The 19543-nt window shown below is 41.7% G+C and overlaps 1 protein-coding gene across 11 annotated transcripts in view; it reads left to right on the top strand.

Annotated features, from left to right (window-relative positions):
* The first annotated feature begins 5562 nt into the window (after positions 1 to 5562).
* Positions 5563 to 19543, top strand: part of KMT2C (lysine methyltransferase 2C) — a 162588-nt gene continuing 148607 nt past the window's right edge. For all 11 annotated transcript variants that reach the window (XM_063452686.1, XM_063452688.1, XM_063452693.1 and 8 more), the window contains exon 1: positions 5563 to 5900. In XM_063452686.1, the coding sequence (XP_063308756.1) occupies positions 5773 to 5900 (128 nt within the window). In that variant the 5' untranslated portion in view covers positions 5563 to 5772. The remainder of the gene's footprint in view (positions 5901 to 19543) is intronic.

The raw sequence follows: 19543 nt of genomic DNA on the forward strand, positions 1-19543 counted from the left end.
AGGCACAATATCCATCACACTGAGAGCCCAGTTTACATTGGCTCTCTGAAAGGTGAGCAAGTACCTGTATTTGTTTTTCTGCCATATTGGGTGAGGATAATACACTAGGACTCTGGTCCACTGTTCCCTTTCTCTCCTTTTCTCTGAGGACCACCATTCAACTAGCGAAGAAGCCTGGTATTTGTTTTAAAATACCCCAGCTTTTATGACCTGAGCCTATCTTTGCCTGGCTCTATACCATGTGAGTTTGTTATATATACAGCTCTTTGTTAAGATTATCCAGTCCAGATATACTGCACCATTGTTCCCATTTTATATTTTTCCTTTTAGATTCTCTCAACTGGCATATCCCCTTATTTTAAGGGTGAGTTTAGTTCATTTAATTAGCGCTCCACTGGGTTCTGTTTGTTGTGACTTTTCTGTCTCATTTTCATTACCCCACTTTTTTGCATGCTATTGTGTTAAGGTTTGGAGGTACCTACACGTGTGTGAGCTGCTTAACAGAAACAGGTTCTTCACCACATTATATTCAAAGCGCCTAAAAGCACGGTTTATCTGTTATTACTTGATAATTGAATTACTTTCTAATAATCTCCAGGACAGAGAGGAGGGATTGCAATGCATTGTGGGATCTGTTTAAATGTGTAAGCTTGTGATTGGTCCTTTTACCCTTTGTGTCCCAGTTTTCCATCTGGTCCCCTAGGGGAGTGTCCACCAGGTGGGAGACCTGCATAAAAGCCGGGCAGGTAGCCCCAGTAAATCAGTTCTGCTTGACCCTCAAACTAAGTGTCGTCTCGTTCTTGGTGGGAATTGGATTGTATGCTGTTACAGTGCGACTGCCAGGAGTGTAAACTGTTCCTATGTTTTTTCCTGTTCGGCTGTTTACAGCATTCGTGTGTTTCCTGTTCGGGAGATTGGTGATTGCAGTAGCTGCTCGTCTATCTGGAAGGGGAATATCGCCTAAAGGTTTTTAACCTCTTGAGTGCAAAACGGTCCGTTACACACCACTTGGAGGTACCTGAAAGAGAAAAACAGAAAGCACGGGGACATCCTATTAAGAGTCCCACTGCACTTCCCATGCGAGCCATATGACTATATTAGGCTCCAGGCTTGTGAGTTGAATTATCCTCATTTAACTGTATTATATTTGTTGTATTTTGCATTATTTTACAGATTTATGGAATGCTCCACCTACTACTGTATGTATTTTTTATGTTTATTTTAAAGTTGTAATAGGGTAACCCACTTGGGTGTTTGAGCATCCACCATCATTACATACCTGACACTGTGCACTTGTGTATTTGTGATTGTAATGAAAATATACTCTCTGAATATACTGTAAAGCGAGCATGCAGTTTAGTTTTAAGAATGCAAATCTATATTCCTAACACTATAGTCCCCTTGTCTCTAGTCATGTACAACCCAACTCTCCCATTAAAATTAAGAAAAAAGACCTTTAAATTCACCTTTTTTCCAGCCCTGTAAATCTCTTGATGCTGCCGACCTCTCTGACTCCCGTGATGTCATCGAAGAGGCAAGGTCTCCTCCGGCAATGAGCCAATCCATAGAGGAACATTAGCACAAGCGCTGCACTTTTATTTTTATAAAATCATTCCCAGTAGAATGAGCCGGGACATCAGCCAGAGCCTTTTGGTAACATAACCACTACACTAAGCAGCATACTGTGCTGTACACGGAGTGTTACACTAAGGTGCACACAGAGCTATATACACTGAGCCATATACTAAACCAGGCATAGGCAACCTTCGGCACTCCAGATGTTTTGGACGACACCTCCCATGATGCTTTGCCAGCAATATGGGTGTAAGAGCGTTATGGGGGATGTAGTCCACAATATCTAGAGTGCCGAAGGTTGCCTACCCCTGCAATAAGCTATACACTAATCTAGATACACTGGTCTATACACACTGTGCTCTATACTGAGCTATATACACTGAGCTATATACACTGAGCGCTATATACTGTGCTGTATATTACGCTATATACACTGTGCTGTACAATGAGCTATATACACTAAGCTGTACACTGAGCAGTATACACTGTGCTGTATACTCTGAGCTATTTAGACTGTACTGTATACTGAGTTGTATACTGAGCCATATATACTGTGCTGTATGCTGTGTTATATATTGAGCTGTATACACTGAGCTATATACACTGTGCTGTATACTGAGCTGTATACACTGAGCTATATACACTGTGCTGTATACTGAGCTATATACACGTAGCCATATATACTGTGCTGTATACACTGAGCTATATATTGAACTTTATACACTGTGCTGTACACTGAGCTGTACACACTCAGCTAAATACACTAAGCTGTACACTGTGTGGTATACACATAGCTATATACATTGTGCTCTATACTGACATGTATACTAAGCAGCACTCTGAGATGAAGTAGTCATGCTGCTGTATATTGATCTATACACTGTGCTATATACACTGTGCTGTATACACTGAGCTATATACACTGTACTGTATACACTGAGCTGTATACTAAGCTATATACACTGAGTTGTATACATTGTGCTGTATACTGAGCTATATACACTGAGATTTGTACACTAAGCTACGTACACTATGCTGTATACAATGAGCTATATATAATGTGCTATATACACTGTGCTGTATACTGAGCTATATACACTGAGCTATATATACTGAGCTGTATACACTGATCTATGTACACTGAGCTATATACACTTTGATGTATACAATGAGCTATATATACTGTGCTATATACAATGTGCTGTATTGTATACTGAGATATATATACTGAGCTATATACACTGTGCTGTATATACTGAGCTATATACACTGAGCTATATACACTGAGCTATATACACTGTGCTAAATACACTGAGCTATATATACTGTGCTATATACACTGTGCTATATACACTGTGCTATATACACTGAGCTATATATACTAAGCTATACACTGAGCTATATACACTGAGCTATATACACTGAGCTATATACACTGAGCTATATACTGTGCTATATACACTGTGCTGTATTGTATACTGAGATATATATACTGAGCTATATACACTGTGCTGTATATACTGAGCTATATACACTGAGCTATATACACTGAGCTATATACACTGTGCTAAATACACTGAGCTATATATACTGTGCTATATACACTGTGCTATATACACTGTGCTATATACACTGAGCTATATATACTAAGCTATACACTGAGCTATATACACTGAGCTATATACACTGAGCTATATACACTGAGCTATATACTGTGCTATATACACTGTGCTATATACACTGAGCTATATATACTAAGCTATACACTGAGCTATATACACTGAGCTATATACACTGAGCTATATACACTGAGCTATATACTGTGCTATATACACTGAGCTATATACACTGAGCTATATACACTGTGCTATATACTGTGCTATATACGCTGTGCTATACACTGAGCTATATATACTGAGCTATATACTGAGCTATATACACTGAGCTATATACTGAGTTCTATACACTGAGCTATATACACTGAGCTATATATACTGAGCTATATACTGAGCTATATATACTGAGCTATATACTGAGCTATATACTGAGCTATATATACTGAGCTATATACTGAGCTATATACTGAGCTATATATACTGAGCTATATATACTGAGCTATATACTGTGCTATATATACTGAGCTATATACTGAGCTATATACTGTGCTATATATACTGAGCTATATACTGAGCTATATACTGTGCTATATATACTGAGCTATATACTGAGCTATATACTGTGCTATATATACTGTGCTATATATACTGAGCTATATACTGAGCTATATACTGAGCTATATACTGTGCTATATATACTGAGCTATATACTGAGCTATATACTGAGCTATATACTGTGCTATATATACTGAGCTATATATACTGAGCTATATATACTGAGCTATATACTGAGCTATATACTGTGCTATATATACTGAGCTATATACTGTGCTATATATACTGAGCTATATACTGAGCTATATACTGTGCTATATATACTGAGCTATATACTGAGCTATATACTGTGCTATATATACTGAGCTATATACTGAGCTATATACTGAGCTATATACTGTGCTATATATACTGAGCTATATACTGAGCTATATACTGTGCTATATATACTGAGCTATATACTGAGCTATATACTGTGCTATATATACTGAGCTATATACTGTGCTATATATACTGAGCTATATACTGAGCTATATATACTGTGCTATATACTGTGCTATATATACTGTGCTATATATACTGAGCTATATACTGAGCTATATACTGAGCTATATACTGTGCTATATATACTGAGCTATATACTGAGCTATATACTGTGCTATATATACTGAGCTATATATACTGAGCTATATATACTGAGCTATATACTGAGCTATATATACTGAGCTATATATACTGAGCTATATATACTGAGCTATATACTGTGCTATATATACTGAGCTATATACTGAGCTATATACTGTGCTATATATACTGAGCTATATACTGAGCTATATACTGAGCTATATACTGTGCTATATATACTGAGCTATATATACTGAGCTATATATACTGAGCTATATACTGAGCTATATATACTGAGCTATATATACTGAGCTATATATACTGAGCTATATACTGTGCTATATATACTGAGCTATATACTGAGCTATATACTGTGCTATATATACTGAGCTATATACTGAGCTATATACTGTGCTATATATACTGAGCTATATACTGTGCTATATATACTGTGCTATATATACTGAGCTATATACTGAGCTATATACTGAGCTATATACTGTGCTATATATACTGAGCTATATACTGAGCTATATATACTGAGCTATATATACTGAGCTATATACTGAGCTATATACTGTGCTATATATACTGAGCTATATACTGAGCTATATACTGTGCTATATATACTGAGCTATATACTGAGCTATATACTGTGCTATATATACTGAGCTATATACTGTGCTATATATACTGAGCTATATACTGTGCTATATACTGAGCTATATACTGAGCTATATATACTGAGCTATATATACTGAGCTATATATACTGAGCTATATACTGAGCTATATACTGTGCTATATATACTGAGCTATATACTGAGCTATATACTGTGCTATATATACTGAGCTATATACTGTGCTATATATACTGAGCTATATACTGTGCTATATACTGAGCTATATACTGAGCGGGGTCATAATGTATGAGCTCCCCTCCCCCCATGTCACTCCGCTCCGGGTTTTCCTTGCAGCCCCGCCTCCTCCCTCCCCGTGTTAGCCCGCGCCCCCTCCCTCCCCGTGTTAGCCCGCGCCCCCTCCCTCCCTCCTCGTGTTAGCCCCGCCCCCTCCCTCCCCGTGTGTTCTCCTGTCAGAGCGAGCGGCTGGGTGGAGCATGACGTCACTCGCTGCGCGCCCATCCTCCCGGTGTGTGCGCATGCGCGCTGGGTGCTGGGAGTCCCGCAGGGAGGGGGGTTCTAGTCAGACTTGGTTCGTCGCACTCGCTGTGACTCGCGTTACCGGACCGAGACCGAGGGCATCGTGTGAGGAAAGCGGCCCAGCGGCGGCACCGTGAGCCCGGGGGGAGCCCGCCTGCCGTCCTCGTTCCCCGCTCCGTCCTTTCCGAGTGACGATGCGTCGGCCCGAGCCCGGGGAGGATCAATGCCGGGCCCTTCCCTAGGATGTCAGCCGAGGACAAGAGCCTAGAGTCCGCCTGTGAGCAGCCCGGGCCCCCGGCGGCCCCTGCCAGCCCCGCAGCCACGGACAGGAGACCCCGGGGCCGCCCAAGGAAGGATGGAGCCCGCAAGAAGTGAGTGTTACCCCCCGGGGACCCAGGGTGGGGGAGGTGCTTCCTCCTCAATGGCTGTCAACTTACAGCTGGCATGGGGGCTAGGGCACTGCCAGGGGCCCCGGCTACCATCAAACACACTGCCAGGGGCCCCGGCTACCATCAAACACACTGCCAGGGGCCCCGGCTACCATCAAACACACTGCCAGGGGCCCCGGCTACCATCAAACACACTGCCAGGGGCCCCGGCTACCATCAAACACACTGCCAGGGGCCCCGGCTACCATCAAACACACTGCCAGGGGCCCCGGCTACCATCAAACACACTGCCAGGGGCCCCGGCTACCATCAAACACACTGCCAGGGGCCCCGGCTACCATCAAACACACTGCCAGGGGCCCCGGCTACCATCAAACACACTGCCAGGGGCCCCGGCTACCATCAAACACACTGCCAGGGGCCCACAGGGTCCATCAAACACACTGCCAGGGGCCCACAGGGTCCATCAAACACACTGCCAGGGGCCCACAGGGTCCATCAAACACACTGCCAGGGGCCCACAGGGTCCATCAAACACACTGCCAGGGGCCCACAGGGTCCATCAAACACACTGCCAGGGGCCCACAGGGTCCATCAAACACACTGCCAGGGGCCCACAGGGTCCATCAGACACACTGCCAGGGGCCCACAGGGTCCATCAGACACACTGCCAGGGGCCCACAGGGTCCATCAGACACACTGCCAGGGGCCCACAGGGTCCATCAGACACACTGCCAGGGGCCCACAGGGTCCATCAGACACACTGCCAGGGGCCCACAGGGTCCATCAGACACACTGCCAGGGGCCCACAGGGTCCATCAGACACACTGCCAGGGGCCCACAGGGTCCATCAGACACACTGCCAGGGGCCCACAGGGTCCATCAGACACACTGCCAGGGGCCCACAGGGTCCATCAGACACACTGCCAGGGGCCCACAGGGTCCATCAGACACACTGCCAGGGGCCCACAGGGTCCATCAGACACACTGCCAGGGGCCCACAGGGTCCATCAGACACACTGCCAGGGGCCCACAGGGTCCATCAGACACACTGCCAGGGGCCCACAGGGTCCATCAGACACACTGCCAGGGGCCCACAGGGTCCATCAGACACACTGCCAGGGGCCCACAGGGTCCATCAGACACACTGCCAGGGGCCCACAGGGTCCATCAGACACACTGCCAGGGGCCCACAGGGTCCATCAGACACACTGCCAGGGGCCCACAGGGTCCATCAGACACACTGCCAGGGGCCCACAGGGTCCATCAGACACACTGCCAGGGGCCCACAGGGTCCATCAGACACACTGCCAGGGGCCCACAGGGTCCATCAGACACACTGCCAGGGGCCATCAAACCCTGCCAGGGGTCCCGGGTACCATCAAACTTGCATTACCCACTGTTAGGAGCCCCAGGTACCATCAACTTGCATCAAACACTGTGTGATGCATGAGCTGCAGTTACCATCAGCTGGCATCTCCAACTTCCAGTGCCATTGCACACTGGCAGGAGCCACAGGTACCATCAACTGGGAGCAGCCACTGCCAGAAGCATGACAGCCTTAGGTTACATCAGCTGACATCAGACACTGCCAGTGGTGTGAACCACAGCCAGTCCACTATAGTCAACCTATGCCAGGGGCATAAACCACTGCCAGGAGTATTCCAACAACTAAATGACTGGGATCAAAATTAGATGACATGTATTGAAGAGCAAAAAATGTTTCTGCTATCCTAAACATGGAAATGAACCTCTCTTAAGCCTGGCTCATTTCTAGTTGGATTTTTGTAAGAGTAGAGTCTACCCTTGGCTGGTGGTACTTGCGCGTCTCCTATGTTTGTGTGCCTTCTAATTTTGTTATAGCATTGCTAACTGTATGTACTACAGCAAAAAAAATGTTTTAAAGGGCTAGCAACCGTGCCGCAGCTACCAGCACTGCAGCTGGCATTGGTAAACTGCCAGGAGTGTAAACCTCAACAGCCATTAACTGGAAAGGTGCTGCAAATTGTATTAGACATTTTACTATGCTAATAGTAATGCCTTGTGTTGAACATTTGTCAAAATATTAAACCTGTGGTAGCAGTGCCCGGCAAATTTTAGTAGTTCTGCTAATGGTGCCCTTTAAGCACCCGCTTTGCAATGAGCCTGTTCCTGCTGGTGATTGTAGTGATCATGTCCATTTAATCCCAATGTCTCTCGTTAAGGCTGTGCCCACCTAGCGCTAGATTTTACAAGCTCTTTACAGCTTGTGGTCGCAATGTCCTGCAAGTGCTAACTTGTCAGTGTTGGCTGGAGGTGCCCATTAAGTGAAAGTGCTAATTCCTGTCTTGTATAACTGCAGATAGAATGCCACTCCTTGTGGTGGTCATGGTCTTTGGCACTTTGTGTTTTCTCATCCTGAGCTTTATGACTCGTGTTCTGGTGAACCTTGTGACATCTGTCTAATATTATGTTATTGTAAACGTGTTCGCTTTAATGGTGAAATTTTCCATCCAACGAATCAGTTTATAAGATAATTTTTCCTACGTTTAATTCAAAATCTCCTTTTTCCCGGTTAAGCTCTACACCTGTCTGTTGCAGCTCCTTGGGTGTCAAACAGGGTGATTCACCAAAGCAGTGTTTTACCAGAGAATTGCAAACCGTTGTCTGCTTTTCTAGTTTGGTAACTTTGGCCTAAAATTTGTGTTTTACCTGGTCAATTTCCTGTATTTGCTATAAACACTAAGTGGTGATGAAAAGGTAAATCCTCAGATGATGTGGCACTACACTACCATGTTTTGTCATTTTACAGGGTGACATTACGTCATTGGAGATACAGTTCTACAACATCTGGGTATCTACCTCTTGGCCATACTTCGAGTGACAAATCTTGGCCAGAATAGCTTCACTGGAAAAAATCTCCAGTACAGCTGTTCTTCCAGCTTGGCAGTGTTGGCCACAGTTGCAATTTGACTTTCACATTTCATGTATTGTAAGTAAAAGCCTTCTGTGTTGCCTTTATTCTGTTTTGTAATGTTTTACCTCTGTAGGTTAAACAGCTCAGATATCTGACCAATTAGACCTTTAGACCAATGTGACCTTAAGGACACATGACATGTGTGACATGTAATGATTCCCTTTTGTTCCAGAAGTTTGTTCCTTAATGGGTTAAAGCATGCATCTGCATCTTTACAATGTTAACTGTGGATTTAATCAATATTACTTTATCCTGGCTTGCATGTGTGTTTATTTTGGGTCTCTAAGGACTGCTTCCATTACATTATTTAACATACACTATGTAAAATTCATGCTTACATCGTGTGAAACAGCGTTTTGTAAATATATTGTCAACATAACTAAAAAATTTTTACTTTTAGCATAATTTATTCACCTGAAGCAGGCTTTAGATTACGTCTTGCATACTAAATAATTCTGAAAAGAAAAATACATTTATCTCGGTGGTCATGCAGTGCCTGTTACATCTTGCTTCTTGTTCAGATGAAACAATCATTATTTTGGGATTGTAGGTTGATATATATATTTTACCTCGCTTACAGTCTCCAGGACTTCTCTGCTGCAGCCACTCACTTCCTTTTGAAGACGTTGGTATGCCTGCTGACATCTTTCTCGATCTGCTCCAATACAGTTCTTCTCATAAATGGAATGGAACTAGGCATGGGTGACCAGAAGCACCACTACTCCAATCAAATATTGCTATCACCAGCTCTTGATTCCAGGACAGAGTTTCACTCCGTTCTGGAGGAGGAAGTGCTTTTAACAGCTGTCAGCCACTATAGGTGGATTTAATCCTCCAGTGTTTTACATTGCAGTTTCTAAATAATAACTGCAGTGCTAAAATGTCAGGAACACTGCACTCAGAACACTTCATTGAGATGAGGTGGTGTGGGTAACTTTAATGGTCCTTTCAATATTTTTATTGTACAATGTTGAGAAAGCAGCATTGATGGGTTTACCAAGCTGAAGTTTCAGCATTATTTCAGACCATGGATCTAAGTGATATGCTTAGTACTGGCTATGACACCTCCTTAAATTGTACAACTAGTTAAGTGTCCCACTGTACCCTTGTACTCTTATATACACTATAAATCTGTAAAACACACTAGCTAGACCTTTTTCAATGTCATAGTTGACTCCATAGCATTGAGGAAGGAGGTAGCTGTACAGAAAACAATTGTGTAGTGGACAGTGGCCTGGGTTCTAGCGCTGGGCACTAATTTGAGTAAGAACTACTTACTGCCTTTATTAAATTTCAGGTCTAGCTTATTAAAGTCTCCTGTTATTTTAACATTAATCTATACAGCATCAATTCACTGTATTAGAACGTGCTACAGTATTCAGCAGCAGAGCTTGTTTAGGTTTTTTTTGCATTATACAATCTATAGATGAATAAATTTAAATCTATGTGTGTGAACACCAATAGGTAAAACATTACTTTGCTTAATTCATTTACAAACATCTTATTTCTTAGTAATTGACAGATGATCTTTGGAAGTAAAGACCCCCCTCCCCATATTACCCCCCGAACACCTTTGTGATTTGTTAACACAGGTCCTTTTGACCCCTGTGCTTTAGACTAGCCACCTCTCTCCTCTCAACAGTTACCCCATTGTACTTGTACAGGCTATTCTGTTCTCTTCAAACACTGATCGTCTTGTATTGAGATTAGATACCGTCCCCCATTAACTGTGCTCTCCTTGTACTCTATTCAGTCCTGTCTTGCATAATAAATGCAAACTCACTATTTAAAATAACACCTGAAAGTGGAAAGGGCTTGTATGCATTAAATTGTGTTATCAGCCGTTGTTTGTTTATAAATAAATAAAGCCACAATGTGCACATTTGTTGGAAGTCCCTGGATAGATTCTTCTATAAATAAAGGACCAAAGTCTGAAAGTGTATGTGAGTCAAGTAGTTGAGATATAACTGGTTATGATATCTAAATTTTATGTGGAAACAGGCTGAGAATTGTCATTTCTGAGCAGAAAATATTTTATCAGTTGTTTTTATCAAGCTTGATAAGTAAATTTTACACCTCCTAACAGGCTCCTAAAGATCTTTATTATAACTAGTTACATCTGGCTCGGGAGAGGAAAAACCTCATACAGTGGACGCACAAGTTACGTATAGTAGATGTTTTTAATTTGTATGTATTACCACAATTACTTTTAATCCTTGCTATTAGCAATGGCCATTTCATTTTAACTGTGATATATATATATATATATATTTTTTTTTCACAACAGCAGATAATGTCTTTAGTGCAAGTACATTTTTTCTTTCTGGTATTTTGTAACTTGCACCATAATATATGTCTGTTTCAGTGTTTGAAGTTTTCTCTTAATGCTGCTGGAGTTACATGGTGGCTGATGGGAAAATTGCTGCAATCTGTACAGATCTTTAACCTGTGCACAACTCCATTGCCTAATTCCATTTAGAAGGCCACATATATCAGCCACGGAGATCGTTGAAAAGCTGTAGTGGTGGGTTCATGGCACACTTACAAATGCTTAAAGCAGCATAACGGCTCCAGTGATTTGAAGTGGTCATGGTGCCTGGAGTCTACTTGTGCAGCGTTTCCCTGTGAATTTAACACTTCTGCTGTTGGAGGTGTAACTTTTTTTAAGTTAAAGGGAGGGGGCGAAATTGGAAAGAGCTTCCTAACCCAGGACTCAAATCCCAGGCGTCAGGTTGCCATGACAACTAAGAAATTTGTCCTGGGATTTGTCAGCCCATTCCCTCCTCCTGCCGGCCTTTCCCCTGCGTGGCCTCTGTGCCGGGAGGAAGTAATTACAATACCTTTCACTTCCTCCCAGCACACAGCGAGCTGCAGTGGGATAGAGACAGGAGGGGGAGTCCGACCAGCGGCAGCCTAGTTCCAGCAGCCACAGCTAACCCAATGGATCCTAGGGAAACCACCTGCTCCCAAAAGATAGGAAACAGAAGGGTGGCTAAAAATATGTATTTATTTATTTCTTTGTGTGTGTGTATCCCTCCCTTGGCGAACATTCAGGGATGCTGAAAAAGTTGCAATTTGTTAGTTTACTCTTTAAATAATTGGATTCATGTTTGATTTGCACGAGGTGCTTTAACAGTGGAATTCTGTTTATAACCCATCACGCAAAGTGGATTTCAAATTTAAGGGCAAAATAGTCAAAGTGGAAGCATTCTCCAAGTCGGATATGATTCCAGTTTGGTTAGTGTGGTCTCACATTAAAAATTCACTTTGGATTCCTGACCGCTCTCACTTTAGTAAATAACCTTGCAAGTTTAATCTAAAACAACTTTGTATTAAATAGAAATAATTTGCCATTACATTGTTTAATGCTTCAGCAGATATTTGGTAGGCTGTCTTCCCTTAAAACAACGTTATCTCCATGACGTTGTTTTGGGGACTGGAGTCCCTTGGTGCAGTCTGTACATTTGCTTGCTATCATTTGGTGCTTCCTGACAAACACCCAAGGAGCATTGAGATGAACATGTTTTTGAGGGAAGAGGGCCCCTTTCTACACAATAGAATTGTCTGCCGTTGTGTTCAGGTGCTCAGTAGGAAAGTACCCTACTTTTCTTGTACCGTGTTTCTTGAATTTAGAGAGTCTTATGTCTGTTTGTTTGCACCTTACCTCCTAGCTATAACCGGGTGCTCCTCTTGTTGCGTTAAATTGTTTTATTATGTATAACTTCTGCAGTACACATAGTTAGGATTATTTACTGCTGACATTAAATGCACAGAAGAGAATATGAACAACTAAACAAATTATCCTATTGCAATCCACATTTAGTGCTGTCTTTTTTTTATTTTTTTTTACGTTGCACATACACTTGTGCCCCAATTCTTATTTGTGGTTGCATATTCATTTAATTCTGTGCTAAAACGTGTGCTAATGACTGTCAATTTCAGTTCACAAATCTGTATCTCGGCTTCCCCCTTACTTTTTATGTAGCAAAAAGAAAAAATGTCTCATCTTGAAAAATGATCCTCAACAATAGTCAGAGCTTGGGTGTATTTAACATTAAGATTTCCATTTGCAACAGTTTAGATCTTAGTGAATACCCTTGTTAATTTTTGCAGTGTAGATATGATGCTAAATCAGTGATCGTTTAGCCATTTGTCTGGAACTAAAATGGCCTGGAGATGTATATTAAGTGTTTTGGGTGATTCAGCAAAAACAATAATAAAAAAAAATGCCCCCCCCCCCCTTTATATATTTATTTATATATATACAAATTTCACTGTCATGCTCATCGTTTTGTTAAATGTGCTGTATTACATTTTGATGTTATTGGAGTTCCATGTCTAGAGTCTTATTTCTGCCATTACGTAAACTGGTAGAGGATTTATAATGCTGGCTTGTGCATCGAGAGCATAATGGATGAAACGGTTTGATTTTATTTTCTTTTTGATTGATGTGGCACTATATTTGCACATTTTGATAAATAGATTGCAAACTGTTGTCTAGAAAAATGGCAAGTGAGCTAACCCAGACCATTTTCTTCACCTACAAAGTAGAACACGGGCGTAGAACCCAGACCCCATTCACAGACTGGCTTAGCTCACTGTGCTGACACACATTGAAACCTCTAGCACGACCGTTCAGTTCATGCCCTGCTTCAAATGTCAAACGTCAGACTTTCCATGGAAATGTTGCTGTGCTGGGTTTTGTGGGCTACAGTTATTCGTTCTTGGTATTCGTAATAAAGGCTAAGAGTGTCTGCGTTTTTGTTACATGTTGCAAGGACTTGCCAAGCCAGTTGTAAGACCATTAAAAGTCCATTCCTTTTCCCCGTAATTGTTGTGATATTTCCCTCTGGTATCACTTCTTGTACCCGACAGTTTCAAACAGGTTCAATGAATACTGCATAGTGTGTAAAAGGGAAACCATGGTCTCAAAGGATTTTTAATATTCTATTTATTTATCCCTTATATTTAACAAATATGTTTTTGTGGGGTGTGGCAAAATAACGTTAAAGGAACATGCTGGGCACCATAACTTAATCATAATGAAGTGATGATGCGAACAGACGCGCTCAGTCTCCATTCACAAAACTGTTTGAGGAGCATACATATTTTTCTCACGCTGTTTTTTTGAATGGAGAGCAACTGGAACTCTGATCCTAGCAACGATTCCCAGCCCAAGGCTTCCTAATTCAGCCCTCTGGCTGCAACGGAAATAGATTCAAACCAGATTCAACATTTTGGGATTAAACAGTTCATCAATGGTTTAACCCTTTGAGGTAAGCCAGGAAGTTCTGATGAAGTTGTTATGGTGCCTGACAGGTCCCTTGAGAGTGACACTCACGTCCCCTAATGCACTTTAGTTTGCTGAAGTGCTTTGTGTGAAGCGTGATCTTTATTTATTTTTTTCATTTTACAAAAAGGGCAAATTTAACTAAAATTGCCACTTTTATAAATTAACCTTGTTACACCTCCAACCCTCCACCTGTCAATAAGATAACCTATCACTTCCTGGTTTGGTTAGCTCAGTAAAGCTAAACTCAAGAGACAGCAATGGCCCAGAGCACCTGCCTTGAAAAGACTTCTGATTGAGGTGCATTGGGAAGTCTGTGATTGGACAGCTGCAGAAAGTCTGGGCGGGGTTAGAAGAGGTATTGCAAAGGCTGCTAGAAATCTTTAGCTTTTGCTCACTGTTTTTAGGTATACCCTCAATTAATAAAATACATGATTAAATGCATTTATTTTTTATTTATTTTTTCATTGAGGAGGTATACTAAACGGTGATAATTTTTTTTTATTTACGCAGAGGAGTACCTCTGTCCTGGAACTGGAGACCTCCATCTTGTCTCTCTGTGAATCCTAATTAATATAAGTTCTTCTCTTTTCACTTGTCAGTCTGCACAGAGAGGAGGAGAAACCGAAACAATGGGGGAATTGACCAAAACTTCTCAAAACTGTCCTCAAGTAATAAGTGGGACAATCACCGTGGAACCAGCGGGCACAGTCCAATCATGACGCCTCCCCTTTTTACGTTTTTGCACTTTAGCCCCACTTATCACAACAGAATGCTTTGATAAGTGTCAATAATGATAATAATTGTCCTCCAATGCGGTGTGTGCCGTGGCTGTGCCTTGTCTGAACTGGTTTGTGATGTCAGTTGGTGAAAACAGCATGACATTAAAAATAAACTATAACTTGCAGTTACCCTTTATCCCCATGTTTTATTCCATGGTGTAGTTCTCAGAAAAGGGAAAGATCCCCTCTGAAAGGGTTACTCAAGCATCATAAACACTGCAGCCCCCAGCGGGGGAGTACCCCGGCTCCATTGCCCATTAATGGGCATACCGTTTTGCAATGGTTTGTCCTCTTACCTGGGTTTGTCTGATGCCTGGTCTCCTCTTTATGGCTGGCTGTGGTAGCCATTCATTGGCTGAGAGCATGCATCGACTTCAGGTACCATGACCACTTCCAATTGCTGAAGTGCTCATGGTAGTGAAGTAAAACCGTAACCCCGTTAAGTTACTAGGAAAGGAACTAAATCTTATAATGACCTAAACAGAGTATTAAAACTTATCTCTGTTCCAGCGCTGAGGCCAAGCACTTCCTGCTGCCCTATCCTCTCGTGCTGATGGGATTTCAGGGAAGGCCATTTGCGGTCTGCCGTCAGCTTGCTGTTTGTGCCTGGTTCAGACACCCATATCGCACCAAATTAATTTTAGGTAGCCTGCTAGCTAATGACGCAATAATGATGCTAACAGAGGGGATCTGTCCCTTCTCTGAGAATTACACCATTGAATAAAATAGGTGGAGTTATATCTCTGGCAGCAGAGAGGTTCAAGTCAGTATGTTTCTTGTTGAAATGCTGCACATGCAGGCACCATGACCACTGAAGGGGTTCTTGGAGTAACTATGTAAAGGAAGACTTTATCATTAGGAATACAAATGTGAAATATTTGTTTCCTGTCTTCTACATACTGTGTTCAGTGACAGAAAAATATATAACCATGAGTGAGTGATGATAAAGACTCACAGTATTATGTAAATATTTTTTTATAAATATTTAATATGAATTTTCAGACTTCACAAACATTTCTTTATAGCAGGCTTCCCCAAATTCCAGCCCTCCTGATGTTGCTGAACTACTACTCCCATTATTCCATGAATGAAATAGGCTGAGAATCATGGGAATTGTAGTTCAGCAACATATGGAGGGCTGGAGTTTGGGGAAGCATGCTTTATAGGGATAAGTGGAGTATTACAAATCCCAAGAAGTGACCGTTTCCCTTTAAATGGGTTCTGCTGTGACATGATGGCGATGTTGAAATAATGCTGAGCATATGTTCCAGCTGGTGTCTGTTCATATGATGTAATCTAGACAGTTACTGGAGTAAGCTGCGGTGTCATGCGGCCCTGTGTACTCGTGTCCTGCGATGCCTGGTCTTACCTCGAGGAAGGGTCTTTGGGAACAATCTGCATGTGACCAGGAGTGTTGCTGTCACTGCAGATATTTGTGGATTATAATTCCAATGCTGCCCAGCCAGCGCAAAAATCCATGCTCACATTTTATGATGCTCTTACTAGTTCATTAACATCTGAGGTGCCACGTTTTCCATATTACTAATTCGGTACTGAATCTGCGCTAATGCCCAGGACAATGTATGTATTTACATGTCTTCTAATGTTTGTGATGTAAAATGCGTGTCCGTGCAGCATGTGTAGGTCAAACGTATTTTACTGAATTAGTTTGTCTCACTCTCTCATTCACCTGCTGGACAGTGCTAACGAATATATTGGTGCTGTATGTGGATTTTTCTTCCCTAAAGGAGATGAGTAGCTATTGCAGAGCTCTGGTTTCATGCAGTAGATGCAATAATTTGTATATGCAGTAAACTTTTGTGATCCCATTAATTTAGTAAATTTTCACCAATCTGTTTGGACGTTAGCGTTAGCATTATTTTGCACATTGTATAGACCAGTTTCCCCCCAGGGCACACACAATGTGTATGGGGATGTGGCCAGGGCCGGGGCTGTTCCAAGGCATTTTAGGTGACTTAATAAATACCTATTTATGCAACTAAAATGTAAATATAACAAGAATGTATGTATCTTTTTTATTTTGCTGAACACTTTTATTGTAGTTTACTGGGAGTATTATTGCTGTGGAGCTCTGTTATACAGGAAGAGGGTCATTAAGCATAGAAAATAGTGGGATTTGGGCCTAAATAAGGACATGTCCGAAAGATAAAGAGTAGGGAGTTATAACCGTGCGGTGTCATAGTTGGTCCCTGTTTATGTGTATTTGTGTGAGTGAGTCTTGTTTCACTTTTTTTTATTAGTGAATAATGAACTAAAGGTCTGCGTAAATTTACATGCAGATGAATTTTCAGCTAATCTGCCTAATATACTGCAATATTTTATCATTTTTATAACTTCTAAGTAAATGTAACACAGAACTAGACACGCACTTTAGGAACAACATAGTCTTGTACATCCCTGAAAGAGGCAATGTGAGGGAGCGGTTGAGAAAAGCATATTTTTTCTTCAGGGTGGCTAGTTCCTCACAGAAGGCAGTGTCTGGAAAGGAGAAGAGAAATTGCTTAATTCGCTGTTAGTTACATTTCTTTAAGTTTGAGTGGGCTTGAGTGATGAACCCTATTGTCAGTAATTGCCTCCGGATGCAGTGGGGGATGGGAAGGGATACAGGTTTTGCAGGGCACAAGTGTCAAAGCGGGTGGATCTAGTAAGACTGTTTGCAAGGACACATTTATTGAAACACCATGAATGTCGAGGCAATGTGAAATCTGTTCATTTTTCACAAATGTGATCAATAAGACTGGGCATGTTTTTTTCCAAACACCTTTTTCGCAATTCATCTGTGACAGAATTCGATTAATTATGCCATTTGACTACAGATGTGGCATTTTTGTGCACATTCTATCAATTGTGCCCTCCCCTTATAATGATACTTTGAAACATTATGGATGAGCTTTTACAATTTAATGGGCAAGTCTAAATTTTTACATAATCTGTGCCACCATGCTGTCAGGTTAGTAAAAGGAGGCAGTGATGCAGCAACAGATCTCTTCATCTCAGTCTTTTCTAAACCATGATCCAGTGTCTCAAAGTGTTGAAGCACGTTCCAGCACAGTGATCACTATACGTGTTTGAGCACCACTTGTGATCCTCGGATACAATGTAGGCTTTTTGGTCATCATGGGAAATGTAGTTTATCACTGTGTCCATAGAGCTGTTGCCCAGATCCACAGATACCTTGCAATCTGCTCCATTTTCAGCTGAAGCTAAGATAGATATGGAAACATGGAGAAATGAGCAAATCCAGTTTGAGTATAGGTTTGTCATTTGAAGACCATTCATGTTGATATGTGTGTGGGTTGCAGAGTAAACCTTCATCCAGTGAAGAGTTTCACGCACATCGTAAAGTGAGTCATTGATCTCTGCTGAAATAAATCTAACTCTGAAAGATAAGACTGGTTTCTTCCGTTATTTAATTCAAGATTTTCCCCAGACTCTCTTAATTTACTCATGTATAAAATGTTTTGCAAATTAAAGTGTAACTGAACTCTTAATAAATAATGTATACATGGAGAGTTCTAAGTGGCTGTTCTGACACTATACAGTGGCTGTACGGAGTCAAAGGTTGCATCAATGGGGCCTGCAGAGATCAAACAAACCTTTTAATATTAATAGAAAGGAAGCGCTTCTTTCATTCCAGACCATCTTCTCTCTCTGACTGTAAGCAACATGAAAATACTCAAAGTTTTTAAGGTGGGGGGGGGGGGGAATAAAGCAAGTCATTAATAGTAGGCTCCCATAGCCAGTGTCTCATTAATACTACATTAGAAAGACATAATGTCTAACATTGACCCAATAAGCCAATCACACACACACACACCTACCTAGTCACGCTCACTCTTCTAGTGAATAAATTCTTCTTTTTGTATTACCTGCAGCGACGAGCAGATCAAGAGATGCAGTTTTTATATACCTGCTGTCTAGTGGAGAGTGAGCTGCACAAAACTGCTTTCCTAGACCACTTTCTCTTGCATGCAGGAACTGGATTATATGTTCTGGGAGGACATGATGTTGTATCGGTTCCACCTGGCACTGTGAGACAGAATGCCGCATAGGAAAACTGCCTCTGCTGCCCGCTACAGTAGTATCATTTCAGGTTATCAGAAGAGATTTTTATCTCTCTCCTTATTGGAAGGTAGACCTATATTAACCACTAGATCCCATTTGTGAAAGTCTAGAGCTCTGGTTTATGAATAATTATGGCTTATACTGAACGTTAATGGTCTAACATCAGGCTTAATTCTCCAACAAAGATGACGTTCTGATGTTCGTTACCTTGGGTTAGCATTAGGTAGGGTTCAATAGCAGAATATAGATATGCGGTCTTTGTAGTATTGGGACATGTGCGGACTGTGAAATTCCCCTTGAAATTTAATAGGCAGATTTGTCTGAGGTTAGTGATTAAAATGGTCACTTGAGTGTCGAATAAACAATTCTAGTAACGTGTTGTTCTAGCGTTCACTAATGGTTAGAACGAGTCGTGTTATTTCCTAATGTGTGTTGGACTCTTAGGTCCATCCTAGTTGTGTAGGCCTCCCTCCCACCCCGCCTGTGTCTTGTGTCGTAGCCTCGGGCGAAT

Source organism: Pelobates fuscus, chromosome 4, assembly GCF_036172605.1.
Source record: "Pelobates fuscus isolate aPelFus1 chromosome 4, aPelFus1.pri, whole genome shotgun sequence".
Lineage (NCBI taxonomy): Eukaryota > Metazoa > Chordata > Amphibia > Anura > Pelobatidae > Pelobates > Pelobates fuscus.